The sequence below is a fragment of the Poecilia mexicana genome, unplaced genomic scaffold (genome assembly GCF_051168715.1).
Source record: "Poecilia mexicana isolate PSO_F unplaced genomic scaffold, ASM5116871v1 scaffold_4, whole genome shotgun sequence".
NCBI classification, from domain to species: domain Eukaryota; kingdom Metazoa; phylum Chordata; class Actinopteri; order Cyprinodontiformes; family Poeciliidae; genus Poecilia; species Poecilia mexicana.
Window position 1 is genome coordinate 31,551,899 of NW_028263373.1, and position 15,455 is coordinate 31,567,353.

Sequence of the window (15,455 nt, forward strand, 5' to 3'; positions counted from 1 at the left end):
ACTTCTTTTCTACAAAACGTTTTACAGTCATTGGTCAAGAACACGGGAGCTAGAATTCTGATTGGCAGACATCTTTGTCTATTATCTACAGTTTAGTTGAGGTGGACCGTTTGGTCAAAAGCCGGAAATCCGGCCCCGGCCGGAGCTTTCAGGCTTGAGTAGCTTCACTGATAGGTTCCTTTTTGCTCAACTTGAACACAATAGCCTTTTCCAGCATCCCATCAGATTGGGTTTGAAGTAGAAATTAACCCCCATTGAGCTGAGGGAAGCGGCTTTGTCATTCATTGCTTGTGTGTCAGATTTGCAGTCGTGTCAGAAATGCCTTTGTATGTAGTTAAAAGAAGAGATTATTCAGCTTACAATTTTTAACATGTTAAAGTCTGTACAGTTAATTAATCAAAATTAACAAATTAAAGTTCTGGTTCTACTTTAAACAAGTAACTACTTCACTGCTGCATTTAGTTGTTTTCCCTGTACTTAATCAGCACAAGTCAATCTTTCAAAATTCTATATTAATGTTTCTCTTATTTTAATCTTTTAATGAAATAATGCCAAAGGTTTACTTTCTTCTCAGCTTGGTGATTAGTCATGCAAAAATATTTTAAATATTAACCAAATTAATTGATTTTTTTTTCTTCATAGTTGTGTAGCTTTAGGTCTAATAATTATGAGTTGTTTTCTAGGAAATGGCTGCAGTGTCCGCCTTTCTGCAGGGCGGAGCCTCGAGACCATATCCAAGCCACTATATGGACACAGCAATCCAGACGTACAGAGATGTTTGCAAGTATGATCCTCAGCCTCCTTACATCATCACATCATAAGCTGCTACATGGGAGCTTATCCTGATATATTAGTTGTTAAATATCAGATACCGGTAGTTTGACCATAAAACTTTTTGTCAAATAAAGAATAACTGACAGTAAATACTCCTTTATTACCTTTGTGGCTACATATTTTCTTCATCTCCTCCACAGAAACATGATGCTGGCTGAACGCTGCGCATTACTCAGCGCTGAAATACTGAAAAGTCAAGCAAAATACTCTGAGGCTGCAACTCTTCTTATTAAGATGACCAGTGAGGTGAAAAATCATTCCTTACTTGTATATCTGTGGTTCCAGTTGAAGTGCTTCAGTCCTGCAGCTCACTGAGCTCTTCTGTGAAGCTGCTGTGTTTGTGTTTGTAGGACTCTGACCTTCGCAGCGCTCTGCTGTTGGAGCAGGCAGCCCATTGCTTCATTAACATGCGTAACCCTATGGTGCGCAAGTTTGCTTTCCATATGATCCTGGCTGGTCATCGCTTCAGCAAAGCAGGACAGGTACCCCTAATGCACCTGACCTTGATTAACACTGGACATTAATATGTAGATGCTTATTAAAAAACTGTTCAGAAATCAAATCAGAAATTATTCTAAGCATTTTTTTCATAACTATCTGCATATTAAAGCATTCCTTTATAGTCTACAGTTAATGTCTCTCTCAGTACCAAGAGAAATAGTCAATATCAATTTGGTTACTGTAGCAACTTTATAAAGAAGAGAAAAATGTGACAATATTTCTACTGTACTCTTTTCGCTCCCTCACTTTATTTCTTCATGTAGAGGAGGCACGCACTGCGCTGTTACAGTCAAGCCATGCAGGTCTACAAGGACCGAGGCTGGTCTTTGGCAGAGGATCATATCAACTTTACAATTGGTCGTCAGTCCTTTACATTGGGGCAACCTGAGAACGCTTTACAGGCCTTCAGACAGATTCTGATTAATGATAGCCGACAGACAGCCACACAGCAGGCTGCCTTTCTCAGAGAATACCTCTACGTTGTCAAGGTAAGATTAAAAAGAATCTTCTGTTTTTCCGAACCTTATTCATAGATGTGAACAACACATTAAAAACATTTTTAAAGAGGTTTCTACAAATGCCTTCATTTTTGTAATTTGTTCTTGAATCAAATTGAAATTAAGAGTAGTAATTTTTTTAGCTAGCAAATTTATTCAGTGTCGGTGTGAAGATTAAATGTAAATTAAGGTAACGTAAAAGAAAAATGCACAATATACTCCATTAAACTGAATTTAAAGTCGGTGATTCTTGTTTAAACATTAGAATGATGTAATGAAAATTAAAAGTACAGTTGTCAGCTGGCAGCTGTTTTACAGCTCAGAAGACTCAGCTGATATCCTTGGAAAAAAATGTAGTACCTATTAAACTGAGATCCTAATGACCATACAACAGCAACCAATCAGAGTGAGGAAGAGGGTCTTAGCGCCATTTTCCTTTCTGCTGTGCTGCACCTCCTCCCTGCAGCAGGGCCTCTGTCAGAGATTGAGCAGCAAAAATCTTTCCTCTGCCTACATCCCCCAGAATGCTGTACGGTGCTGGATCAGGGAAATTATTGGATGTTCTGTCAGACACACATATTTTCTATTGCTACTGATCTTACTGTAGCATTTGAAGCTTACTGTAGCTTCAAATCTTATTGATTTTTTTCCCCAGCAATAACTAGAAGTTTTTATAATCGGATGTGTAGAAAGGCCCAGCCAGAATCTGTGGAAGGAGATAAAGATTATGTAGCATATTTAAAAATGTAATGTACTGCAACTTAAATGGTTTGGGAATAAATGGATCAAATGGGCTGGTTTCTCAGAAAAACATTGTTCGACTCATGGAGACACGGAGACTGAAGATTTGCAATTTGCGAGTGCCTTATATTCACAGTGAAAGAAGAAATAATTATACATATTTACAAATTCAGTGAAAAAAACAAACATCTAAATGGCCATGTAAAAATATGTGCAATAAGAGAAAAAATAAATAAACTAATTAATTCCACCATTAATTAACTATTAGACCCACACCCTTCAGTCCGTTCACCCCAAGCTGGGGTAGATGAATCCCAAGCAGGCTGGTCTTGGGTAAAGTGCTTGGTGCAGTATAGATCTGAGATGGGAAGTCAAGGATCAGAGTGGGACAAAAATTTCACAGGCTACAAGGAGCCTCCTACCATCCTGGCAGGAGAGCAGAAATCTTCACGCACACAGGTGCAATCCTTTTCTATGGCTCTAGGCCTGGACATTTAGCTCGCCATCACCTGGCCTGCATAATAAAACAGGACCAGTTTACAAACATTTAAATGCAAGTCAATTATTCTAATGTGTACACAAATTCAATCAGTGCACTCTGTACAATAAATTCTAAATCATGTTCAATAAATATCAGATTCAATATCAATTCAAACATCCATGAAGAAGTCAATTATTTACCATATAAACTACTGAACATGCAATGTAAGAAAATTAAACAAACAACATTTAATAAATATTTAAAACACTTCATTATTCAAACCAGTATGGGCGTCTGGGATTTCATTGCAATCCTACACAAACAAGGATATTTCTAAGCTAACCACTACATCAAAAAACAAACACTCACCTTTATTTTACACACAACCTGCCTGGCTGGTGGTAATCGACTCCTACAGTTTCATTATGGTTAGGTGAGTTTTGTACAGAAATAAAATGAAGAAAATAAGCATCTAATGATTTACTTTTTTTTTTTTTTTTTTTTTGCTTAGAGTGTTCTTGGAGAAAACGAAAGCTGCCTCCCCCAGCTGCCGCTGCCTCACATCCATAGCTCTGCTACCAGAGTTTACTTTGGACATGAACGCCGCCTTGCAGAAGGTAACCCTCTGGCAGCTCTTTAAAACATCAGCCAGCGATCTTGTGTTTTTTAGTCGGGTGTTCTATCAGTTCATTTATTGAATATTCAGGTATGTGTACCGTACTATAAAAGCTGCACATTTCTCTCCTGTACACCAGAATTTTGTGCACTAGTGCTCTACGAAGGAACTACACAGTAATTCATTACGTTTTATTGAAAATAATGTTCTAGAACATTTGTTTCACAAAGAAGCTAAGACTGATGGTCATCTTGTGTTTGTCTGTTAGAGATGTGAGTTGCAGCTGGTTTCAGACTTGTTTTTATGATTGTAAGATGCTGAAGGCTCTGACAGGTTTGTAAAGCTGAAGTGTCAGTGTGGTCCGTGATGTTCCAAAACCTTCTTTATTCTACAAGGAATATTTCCATGACATTCAGTCAGTTTGGAAATATAATTTTCTATGCTGGAATTGGAATGATCTCACAGCTTTAGCTTCCTTTTCACATGCATCAATAATTTAAGATTTAATCTTAATTATGAATTTTATTATTGTATTTAACACAACAAATGATTAATTCAAAGTATTTTTTTGAAGGGGATAAGCAGGCAGCTACTCACGTTTCCTTGGATCAGGAGTATGACCAGGATTTGTCAGTCCTGTGGTGCCAACTTGAGGAGCAGCTTGCAGCATCTGCAAATCGAGGGATTCTTCCAAGTAACTTCCAAGCTACTCAGTGCTGTCTGAACAGTCAGACGAACAACCTCCATCACCCGCTGGCTGTGATTGAGGGTAAGAGTTAACGTGACTAAGTCTAAATATTGCTATTGCATGTTTTCATTTTTTAACTGAATATAAAGCTTTATTTATTTTGTTAGGGGAAATAATATTGCTCCATTAAGAATAATTCTCCAGTGAAGTAAAAAACACCGCATCATTGTATTTGGTTATGTTGCAGCCCTTTCTTTAACACTGACAAATGTTTGTCATGTTGTGCAGAGGTTTAAGTCTTCTGTGTGTGGAACTCCATCCACCATCTTCAGTTCTCCGTTATCCATGATGAGATCAACCCAAAAATCTATTTCCCTAGTGGAGGTCTCCAGCTTATGTTCTCAAAGTATTCATAGACCAGAAGGAACACATGCTCTGGGTCTGCCCCAGACTCTTCTTTCAGTAGAACAAGCCAAGAACACCATGATTCTCAACCTCCCTGATTGACTCCTTTCACTGTGAAGGATCAGCAACTCTGCGTCAAGCAAAGAGCTCTCCCTGTTGCTAAGACTTGCCCCAGCCTCTTTTTGAAGGAAGCCCATACAGCCACTAGTATTTAGCATCTAATTCTTTAAGCCACGATCTCATGACCATAGGTGAGTCTGAACGTATAGGGGCCAGTAACTCAACTTTTATTTGGTTCAGCTCTTTCTTCACTGCAGTCCGCATTACAGCAGACAGGCTAGGGTGTTTATTCAACTCCTTCCCTAACCTACTACAACTTACAGAATATACACCAAGACACTTGAACTAGTCCATCTGTGGCATGGACTAACTCCTGACCTGAAGGGAGTCCACTTTTTTCTGAGGTAGAACTATGCCTTCAGACTTGGAGGAATCCACTCTCATCCCTCCTCACACAATGCCTCTTGAACACAATCGTAGACTTCTGCAAAACAAATTTGGACCGCACACCTAATCTTCCAGGACTCAATCAACTGCCTTGCAAAGGTAAAGTTCTGGTGTTTTGACCAATATCCTGGACAAATACTACACTGCTCCTACTCTAAGCAAGTCTCAGCCTTCTTTCCAACACCGTAGACCAGAGGTGCTTTGGAGCAGTCCTCAAGAGCAAGCATCCTGCAACTTTTAGATGCTTTACTTCTCCTACACCTCAGTCAAAAGGCTGAATTCCCTCAACAGCAGTAATTCAGCTCTGCAGAAGCCAGGTAATGTGTCATTCATTTAATTCAGGTGTGTTGGACAAGTTATCTAAAGGTTGCAGGTTGTCAACTCTCGAGGACTGAACCTGGGCACTCAAGTTCTTGAACATTCATTCATCATGCAGGCTTATCCCTGGTGGAGTTGTGAGGGGTGCTGCTCCCCATCTCCAGCAGTCAACAGGCGAGAAGCAGGATCATCCTGGACAGGTCACCAGTCCATCGCAAGCTGTTCTAGAACGACCCTGCCATTCTGCCCTGTATATTTTAGATATGTCTCTGTTCCAGAACACCTGATTCAAATGATTGCAGGACAACCCTTACTATAACTCTCAATGGTGTCTTTAGTTAGAGGCTTCTTCAAATTTGCTGTAATACAGACCACTACTGTAGATACTTTCTGCCCACAGCCATCACCACCTACAATAACTGGAATATTTTGAATTAATAAGAGTTGCAGCAACATTTAATTTCCCTTATGGTCTATGAAGGATTTTTGAATTGGATTGAGCTGAAAACCTACAGAACAGGGGTCCCTGATGACTGGAATTGAGAAACACTGTTCTAGAGTAAACTAGTTTGAGAACACCCTCAATAGATGGAACACATTAAAAATTGTTCATGGATTTGTCAAAATTTGAAAAAACTTCCTGAATTTCACAAAAATGTTTTCACGCTCTCTTGAGGTGGTTTTTGGCTTTTCTGAGAGACTTGGTGCTCGGAAAGGGAGTTGGAAAAACATTTGCAGAAAGAGTTCTGATGTAGTGGATGCTCCCATTCACACCTGTTCACTTTTTACCCACCTCAGTGGCCTATGCCAAGGTAATAAACTTGTTTTCAAACTGCTAAATTCATGCTGGACATGGAGAGCAGATAAAGATAATCCTCAAAGTGCTTCATTCCCTTCCAAAACCCTTCCAAGAACAAAAAATTGGTCTTTGATGATTAGACTGTCGGTGTCTCATGTAATATGAATTGTACCTGTACTCTGTCTTCCTCAACAGAACCAATAATTGTGGAGGTCACATTCAGAAACCCTTTGAAGGTTTCTTTGCTTTTGTCCAACCTCTCTCTCCTATGGAGGTTTTCTGCTGGCACACCCTTAGGGGGAAAGGAATCGAGTGAGCAGATAGCTGAAGAAATGATCACTAATGAAGACACTTCAGCAGGCGAGGTGAGCATTCTGACCAAACCCAGCTCAACTATCTACATTTTTCTAGACTGGTGTTTAGATCCATCATTGAAACTCTCTATTATCCCTTCAATATGTTTCATGTTGCTATTGTCACAGAAAGAAGAAATTGTCACAACAGAGATCATCAAAGAGTTCTACCTGGGATCAGAAGAGACCAAAACTGTGAGTAACTGTGGGATCAAACATTTAATCTTGAAGCAGTCCTGGTGCTGAGTTTATGATCTACCATCAACCTCTAGAAACAGTCATGTTAGGGTTGTACAATGCACCACTTCTGTATGTAGTTATCAAGAGTTTGTTCATAGTCTTATTAGACGTATTAAAATAGACATCATCAGATCTTTGACATTTCAAAATATCAACTCTCAAACTGGAACCCGGCTGTTTTGACACTGAGCATGTGCGAGTGTCTGACCTCTGGACAAAGGACAGGCTGAAGTGTTCTGCCATTTATATCACTGAACACAGTGTTGCCTGTAAATATTTTGTAGTTAGGTTATGATTGATGATAAGATTGATATGATTCAATTAGTAGCTCATTGCAGTGCACCAGTCTAACCTGCTCTGTTCAGAGGTGAGGACCAACTTCTATTGTTTATATCACACATTGTTTTGTTTTTTATTGTAAACAATTTGGTCCTGTCAGGCCCGACTGAAGCTGCTGCCGCACAGAACTGGTCAGCTGAACATTGTAGGAGTGATCTACAACTTGACTTCATCTCACCTTGGGGAAGCCTCTTCAAACACTGAAGGTATGTTTCCACGTATTTCCACCTGTTGGTTGATTTAATACACAGCAATGTATTCTGGAACAGACTAGACATGATAATGATCTGATGTTGAATAATTACATTATACTTCCAAAAATATGTTGTGTGTTTACTTTCTCCTGCATCAGGGCAGCAGATGTTAGACTCCATGATCATTCGTGGCAGACAGGACCTGAAGATCCAGGGCCCACGGCTTAACCTGACAAAGGAAGACAAGATGCAAGTTCGATATGGTACGGATCGACGTTTGGAGCCCATCATTACCCCACCTATGCCCCTAATGGAGGTAACTGACACTCTCATGTCTTCCTCTATGCCTAGCATGGTCAGGTGAACTTAAAGTCAAAATAGTTCATTGGTTTTACTTTTTGAATGAATTATCCTGAAAGATGAGCTGGTTTATGTGAAGCTTGTGACTGAACATCTTGCCTTTGGCTTATTATTGAGATTATAGATTCATTTTGGAACAAACACACACCAAACAGGCCTGCAAAGATAAAAATAACCTTGTCTGGTGGAGGTTGTCTAGGATTTAAATTAAACAGACTTGGGTTGAATGGATTCCTTTAATATGGTATTTTAGTCCATTGTTAGGGCTTTTCTATTCCTTTTTTTTCTTGTTGTAATTAAGTCACTTGTGTTTGTAATGCTCAACTTGAAAAATATTTTTTGCAGTACTTAATTTTTTATGAGTCTAGAATGATTGTTACTTCTGGCAGATTTAGATGTACAATCATTTTTCTTCAGCTGAGTTGGTTTCTGGAAGGTAATGAGACAGGTTTCTCTCAAAAGAAAAGAAAATGATGTAAGAATCAGTTTTAAACATACAGTATATCTCTGTGGATTTGTGTTTTGTCAAGTAGTTTGAATGTACTATAATTTATCTAATTGTTTAAAATCACTGCAAGCTGCTGAATTGTTTCGTACAAACAATTGTTTTGTACTAACAAAACAACCTTAATGTGTGTGTGTGTGTGTGTGTGTGTGTCCACAGGTTTTCTTCCTGCAGTTTCCCACTGCCCTGCTGTGCGGCGAGATCAGGAAAGCTTATGTGGAGTTCTGTAATGTCAGTGCAGTTGCTCTGTGTGGCCTTCGGGTGGCGTCCACGCACCCTGATTTCTTCACGTTTGGCAGCCAGAGCACAGCACCCTTCACACCTCCCAGCCCAGGCTCAGCAGAGAACTGCTCAGCCTATGTGACGTTTCCTACCCCCCTCCATCCAGGCTCCATGTCCTCTGAGACGCTGGTTTCTGCTCCTGCATGCAGTCAGCCCTCCAGGGTGACAGAGATCCCAATACATGGTGGCACACTGCAGCCAGGACAGTCGGTCCGGCTACCCCTCTGGCTCCGAGGACCAGACCAGGAAGGAGTTCACGAAATCAACTTCCTGTTCTACTATGAGAACACAGAGAAAGGACTCAAAATCAGGTGAAAGATGATTTCACCTGATTTTCACAAGGTGCAGCATTCTACAGTGATCTGTAGAATGCTGCATCTGGTCGTGCACTTATCTTAAAATCAGCTCTGCTGAAAGTGTTTTTGGCAAGTTTGGTGATTGGATAAAATATGTGGAATAGTAATTCTGAAAAATTGTCTATGTTCAACAAAAATAATGTGTACACCCAGAAACTCAAGTACTGATGGAAATATGGCCTGTCCCCACCTTACCTTATAAACTGATCAGAAAAGTTTTAGCTTCCCAAGATATTATGCAGATTAAATGCTTGGCATACAGTGGAAAGATGGATGTATTCAAACTGAGTTTAACGGTCTGTCATCTCCTCCTCATGAAGTCACCGGGTGTTGCGTCACACGGTGTTTATCTGCGCCAGTCGGTCTCTGAGTGTCCAGGCCTCCGCCTGCCGCAGCAGTGCTTCCCCACATCACTCTCTAGATGACAAAGGCAGCGGGGGAACTCTTGTTTTTATTGATGTGGAGAACGTAAATGCAGTAAGTTGAACCACACTTTGACTTATAAAGTTTCTTTGTTCTCACATCATGTTGAGAAACTTGGTTTAAATTTCTTTCAATTGTTCCAGAGTGAAAGTGGCGTTCGTGAGTTCCACATTGTCCAGGTGTCTAGCAGTAGTCAGCACTGGCGCCTCCACAAGTATATTAATCCATGCAACAATTATGGTAAGTCCATTTTAAAAGGGACAGTCTCCCTTTTAAAATGTTTTATTTTTTTTATCATTGTCATTTTTTTCTGCATACTTTTTAGTACTTAAAGGTTCTACCAAGGTTTTACAATTTAATTCAAATTATTATAAACACAATACTTCTTATTGCATGGATCATGGACTTTTTTTCAACCACAAACATAATAGTGAACACACCAGGAATGATGGAAGGTTGAATGGTCTCCTAGTTTTTGATCAGTCATCTCTGTTAAAAGAAAGTTGCTTCTAGGCCTGTCATGATAACACATTTTGCTGGGCAGTTAATTGTCCCAGAAAATATTGTGATAAACTGTAATATTGTCATTTTGAGACCATTATTAATTAATATTAAAAAAATGGCATAATAATGCAAGTACACCTTCTCCAAGAAGAACATTTAGCACTATAACTGAAAGACATTTTAAATAGACAAACCAAAAATGGACAATAAACTTTCTCTTCAAAATATATTAATCATTAGGCTCAGAAAGGGAAAACAGGCAATACTGCTAATTAAGAACTTTGTGAAAAATTAAGTATAAACATAGTACTGTGTACTGGGTTTTAATGTTTCCAGTATTTTTTTATTTATATATTTTTTTAAAATACTGGCTGTTCTATGAAATCATAGGGCAGCTAATCAGTTGCTACTATTTTTAATTTATCATTTATTGCCTTTTATGTCAGGCCTAGTTGTTTCATAAGATGAATGGAAAACTGTGAGCTTCCTCTTCATCAGACCACCATGCCACTGTCTTCAGTCAGAGGCGTCTTCAGAACCTCTGTAATACTTACCTCTACAGGAAACAATGTGTGCCTTTAAATCAAGGCCAAAAAGCCTCTTGTTTTGAGTTGCTTTTGAACCACAATAAATGGAACATTGACCAACATATATGATGTGTATTAATTTTTTTGATGATGGCACTCATCAAAATGTGTGATGTTTTTATGATGTAAAGCACTTTGAACTGCCTTGTTGATGAAACGTGCGACACAAATAAACTTGATCGATTGCTTTTGAGCCAGAAAAGGGTAGAGAGCCTTCTCCGGGTCGGGGGGCCGCCCTGCCCCAAGTGGAGGAGTTTTAAGTATCTGGGGATCTTGTTCACGAATGAGGGAAGAAGGAAGCGGGAAATCGACAGGCAGATTGGCGCAGCGTCTGCTGTAAAGCGGGCGCTGTACCAATCAGAGTAGAGCCGCTGCTCCTTCACGTCAAGAGGAGCCAGTTGAGGTGGCTCGTGCCTCTGGGATGCCTTCTTGGTGAGGTGTTCCGGGCACGTCCCACCAGGAGGAGGCCTCGGGGAAGACCCAGGACACGCTGGAGGGACTATGTCTCTCAGCTGGCCTGGGAACGCCTTGGGGTTCCCCGGAGGAGCTGGAAGAAGTGGCTGGGGAGAGGGAAGTCTGGGCCTCCCTTCTGAAGCTGTTGCCCCTGCTATCCGACCCCGGATGAAGCGGAAGAAGATGGATAGATGGATGGATGGATGGATGGATGGATGGATGGATGGACAGACAATTGCTTTTCACTGCTTTCAATTTCTCTCTCCAGATTGCAGACTCAGCAGTCGAGAAAGAGCTAAGCTTTGTTTTAAAGCCATGAGATGCAAACCCCATGAAGGTATTTTTCCTTCTCAATCACACATGCCATCTTGGATGTTCTGTTTTGAAAGCACAGATTTAACTTTGTTCTTAGGCTCTGATGGTGTAAAAGAATACACATTTGCAGACCTGAATCTTGGAAATGAACGGGTAAGATTAATTGACTGCTTTATTTTTGATGTAGACTCAGAATCTTGTATGCATGAACCCAGGACGGTAATGTGACAGTATAATGATACTATGTTACAAACTGAAAATATCAACTTAAGGTGAGGAAAATGTGGTAAACAAAGGCTCCTTATTTGGCTGGATAATTTGGTGGGAGAATAGCCACAGATCAGAAACTTTCATCCTTTAAGCACAACAGTTCAGATAAAGAAGAACACAAAAAAACTGGTCACATTAAATGGTCACATCATTTAATGTGACCAAAACTAACACAATTAAATAAGTATCTTTCATATTTTTGTTTCAAAGAATTGTTGGTAAAGCTGACATTGGAAGCTGTTTCTAGAAGGATTTTCTAACGTCTTGTCTTCCTCCTTTATTTTCGAAAACACCAAAAGTGGCTAATAATGATGAAGTTGGGAATACCCAGGACCACCAATGTGGGAACAACTGGGTCTGTTGTCGCCAGTCCTGTCAAGTTCCAGTCAAGAATATTGTTTTCCAAATAGATATGCTGGTGCAGGACAGGCCAAATTTTAAAGTTGCATACATTTTTTTCTTCTATTTTTCTTTCAAATTGTCCTTGCAGTATGGGTGAATGACTCCACACTCCCACCCCAATCACAGAATGATTTGGTCGCCAAAGCAACGAAGAGTTCACGAAGCTGTTTTAGAAGAGAGAGAAATGTACAGGCAGAGAGGAAGATATGGAGCCTCAAGCTATTTCTACACAAACTAGTCTTAAAATATTTAAAGGGACGTAAATAAATATTCTGACTGCTGTAATCTTAATTATTGTGCATAACTTTGCATTAGCTATCTGGTCTGCCCAGTAAACATGAACACATTTACAGTAATTATAACAGGAAATACTGTAACTGACCAGAGCTAACAGATTGGAACAAATTCATCTTTTAGGGTTTGTAACCTTACCTCCAGTTGGATTTCCAGTTTATTTTTATTTTTCACTGTGTGGTGCACAGCTACAGGGTTTTAATTTAAGCTATATGATGGTCCAGACTTGAATAGCAGATTTTGAATTTGAAATAATTTTTAATATGTTCCTCATTTCCTCATTCAATCAAACTTTTGAATGATCCTGCTGACAAAGTAACTAGCTTCCAGAAGATGATTATTTTCTGTTTTTATTTTTAAAATCATATGAATGAATATTCTAGATAACCAAAGAGATATTTCCCATGAAGCGTGCTTTATTGTTGTATTAAGCCAGTAGTGGCTAGGAGTGGCTGCACCTGGCAGTGACTCATAGTCGCTGGTGAATTGACCACCCATCACCAAACTCTTTAATGTAACAAGAACAGTTTGGTGCTCCTGCAGACAGATGTCTCTCCTACTCTGGACTTTCTGTGTGCAGATCATGAGTTCCTCTACACCATGTGGAGATTTCTTCTTCAGCTGCCGTCAGAGCTCGGTGTTGGAACAAGTGAATTCAGCTCCCAGGAACAGCAGAAGTCAGGGCTCTGGCCACAGTGACAACACAGCCTCTGACATTACAAATATCGCCAAGAAGTGTAATGAGCTAGACCTAAACATCATCGTTATCTGGAAGGTAAGTGTATTTGATGATCTTAATAAGTGTTTTATGATATTTTACTCTCATCATCAGCAGCCCTTTTTTAACGTCATATAAATAAATTCTAGATGTTTACTTCTTGGTTCCTGTATTGAATCTGTCACATTGTCCCACTTTACAGTGTTGTAAGATTTATTGTATTTGTAATCTTAATCAATAAAAGGTAGAGGTTGATGCTTTGTGCTTGAGTTGAATGTGTTTTATGTGACCAGGCTTACGTTGTTGAGGACAACAAACAGTTGATCTTAGAAGGCCAGCTTCATGTGGCCCTGCAGACATTCGGCAAAGAGGCCAGTTCTCTGATTCCCAAAGAGGTACGACCTCAATCCTCCTGCTTGTCCACAGCTCAGTGGATTCTACCAGACATCAGTGATATTCTGTTTCATTGACTTTGTGTGTGGTGTTTTACCTCACACCTTATGTTACACACTCACTCATTTACTGGATGCTGTTTTGCCAAGCATTTGTCCTTCTGTTTGTTTTTGTGTCTCCAGGAAACCCAGGAGATGATGCTCCTCAGGTTTAAGTCGGAGTTGCCTCCTCCAGTCATTCTGCCTTACCCAGAGCTGTCCCAGCTCATCAGAACAAACCTCTGCTACCCTGAAACCTTTACTCATCATTTTGTCAAAGAAAGGTAAGACAGCTGTAGTAACCAGGCATTACAATACCACAGTATTAGATTGCAGAAATTGAGAAAAACAGACCTCCTACAATTACTAGGGCCCATTATTTAATTTTCTGAGGTTTTTTTATATATATAAATGCATGTGGGCGAATATTTCTTGTTCTTTAGAGCATTTCAGGTTAATATTATAATTCCACACATAATAATATAATAATAATAATTCCACACTATAAGCATTGTTGCTATTTTGTGTGAACATAACCTTTCTATGTGTCTAGATGTAAAGGGATATTTAAGCATGTGCTTATGCCATAAGCACATGCTTAATTTAATTGTTTTACACTGCGATATGGGAATTCATATATACATGAGAATAAACAGAAAGATTACTGGACCCACAGCTTTTAGTTGTTAAACCAACAGCTTTATTTTAAACAGGTCATATATGGAGTTTTTACTCATCATGTTTTGGCCGCTCTTATTGGTGATTGGACAGAAAACAGCTAGATGGCAAACTGAGGCTTCAGTATGATGAGACGATCGAGAGACGTTTGAGTTGTTTAACCACACTCAGGTGTTAATCAGGTCAAAGCAGCACCACTTTCCAGATACAACTGTATTACTGTAGGGTTGTGTAAAAGTGTGTTTGTTTGTCTCTTTCTGCCCTTAGCCTTTGCTTAGTCCCAGTAACTCTGACTCTGTCCAACTGCTCCTTGGTTCAGATAGATGTCATCATTGACCTGCGACACAAAAGCAGCAGGTATGTTTCCAACACATAAAAGCCAGCTTGAATCAAGTTCAATGGAATATACAGTTGTGTTCAAAATAATGGCAAGATTTAAAAAAGTGAATAATGCTCACAATCTTTTAATAGTTTGTATTTCCGTTCACATGTTTTCACTCTACAGATAATGAGATTTACTATAGATCCAGGTTCTCAGTGATGGCACTAATGTGGTATTATGCATTTCAAGGATCTGCTTATAGAATATTCTATGGCATCATTGGCGCAGATAAAAGAAAAATCTGACCTTTTAAGTTATGATTTTTTTTCCGATATTTGTAAGTAAGGCATTTCTTTACTGCACAACTGCCTAAATTTACTGTCACCGCAGAGACTTAATGACGTAAATCCATATTTAAATATGGATTTAAATATTTTTAAATATTTAAAAATATTTAAATCCATTATTTTTAAATCCATTAAAAATAATGCATTTAAATAACATAAATCCATTATTTTTATGACCAGTAAAGAATTACCATTTTTTATTAGTCATTAAATGTGACCAATAAAGAATGGTCAAATTTCTGCATATTTCCTGTTAGGTCTTTAAAAACCCCTTGGTGGGTACATTTAAAATGACTTGGTTGGGAAGACATAGGCCGTCCTACTTCTGATGACTCCAGGATCCTGACTTTGAAACTGGTCATCTCATCCCATCTGATTTGCACCAAACTGGAAATAAATGAAACTGTAACATCTAACAATGGCAATATGATTATATTGGAATTTGACTTCAGTGTGCCCCTTACGTTATTGGAACAGTTATATCTCCAGGATAAATCATCCAATCTGCCCCAGACTTTTTGTGCATCAACAGGAAGCACTGGTGTGGACAACATTAATGATGACATCACTAAAACCCTGGCCACTGAGAGAAAACACTGAAGATTATGGGATCACTTGACCTTCTTCCTGTATATGATGTACAATTAAAACCAATAATGGTTTTAATTGTACATCAATTAAACCAACCATGATGT

The 15,455-nt window shown here is 39.2% G+C and overlaps 1 protein-coding gene across 1 annotated transcript in view; it reads left to right on the plus strand.

The window, feature by feature from the left end:
- trappc8 (trafficking protein particle complex subunit 8) overlaps positions 1-15,455 on the plus strand; it is a 33,902-nt gene that overhangs the window by 16,009 nt on the left and 2,438 nt on the right. Inside the window, exons 10-28 of the mRNA XM_014973424.2 lie at positions 684-784; positions 975-1,080; positions 1,185-1,316; positions 1,599-1,823; positions 3,566-3,671; positions 4,245-4,439; positions 6,583-6,752; positions 6,870-6,935; positions 7,420-7,525; positions 7,672-7,829; positions 8,538-8,971; positions 9,337-9,493; positions 9,583-9,679; positions 11,252-11,320; positions 11,396-11,451; positions 12,845-13,039; positions 13,276-13,377; positions 13,558-13,697; positions 14,359-14,448. Coding sequence (XP_014828910.2) covers positions 684-784; positions 975-1,080; positions 1,185-1,316; positions 1,599-1,823; positions 3,566-3,671; positions 4,245-4,439; positions 6,583-6,752; positions 6,870-6,935; positions 7,420-7,525; positions 7,672-7,829; positions 8,538-8,971; positions 9,337-9,493; positions 9,583-9,679; positions 11,252-11,320; positions 11,396-11,451; positions 12,845-13,039; positions 13,276-13,377; positions 13,558-13,697; positions 14,359-14,448 — 2,705 coding nt within the window. The remainder of the gene's footprint in view (positions 1-683; positions 785-974; positions 1,081-1,184; positions 1,317-1,598; positions 1,824-3,565; positions 3,672-4,244; positions 4,440-6,582; positions 6,753-6,869; positions 6,936-7,419; positions 7,526-7,671; positions 7,830-8,537; positions 8,972-9,336; positions 9,494-9,582; positions 9,680-11,251; positions 11,321-11,395; positions 11,452-12,844; positions 13,040-13,275; positions 13,378-13,557; positions 13,698-14,358; positions 14,449-15,455) is intronic.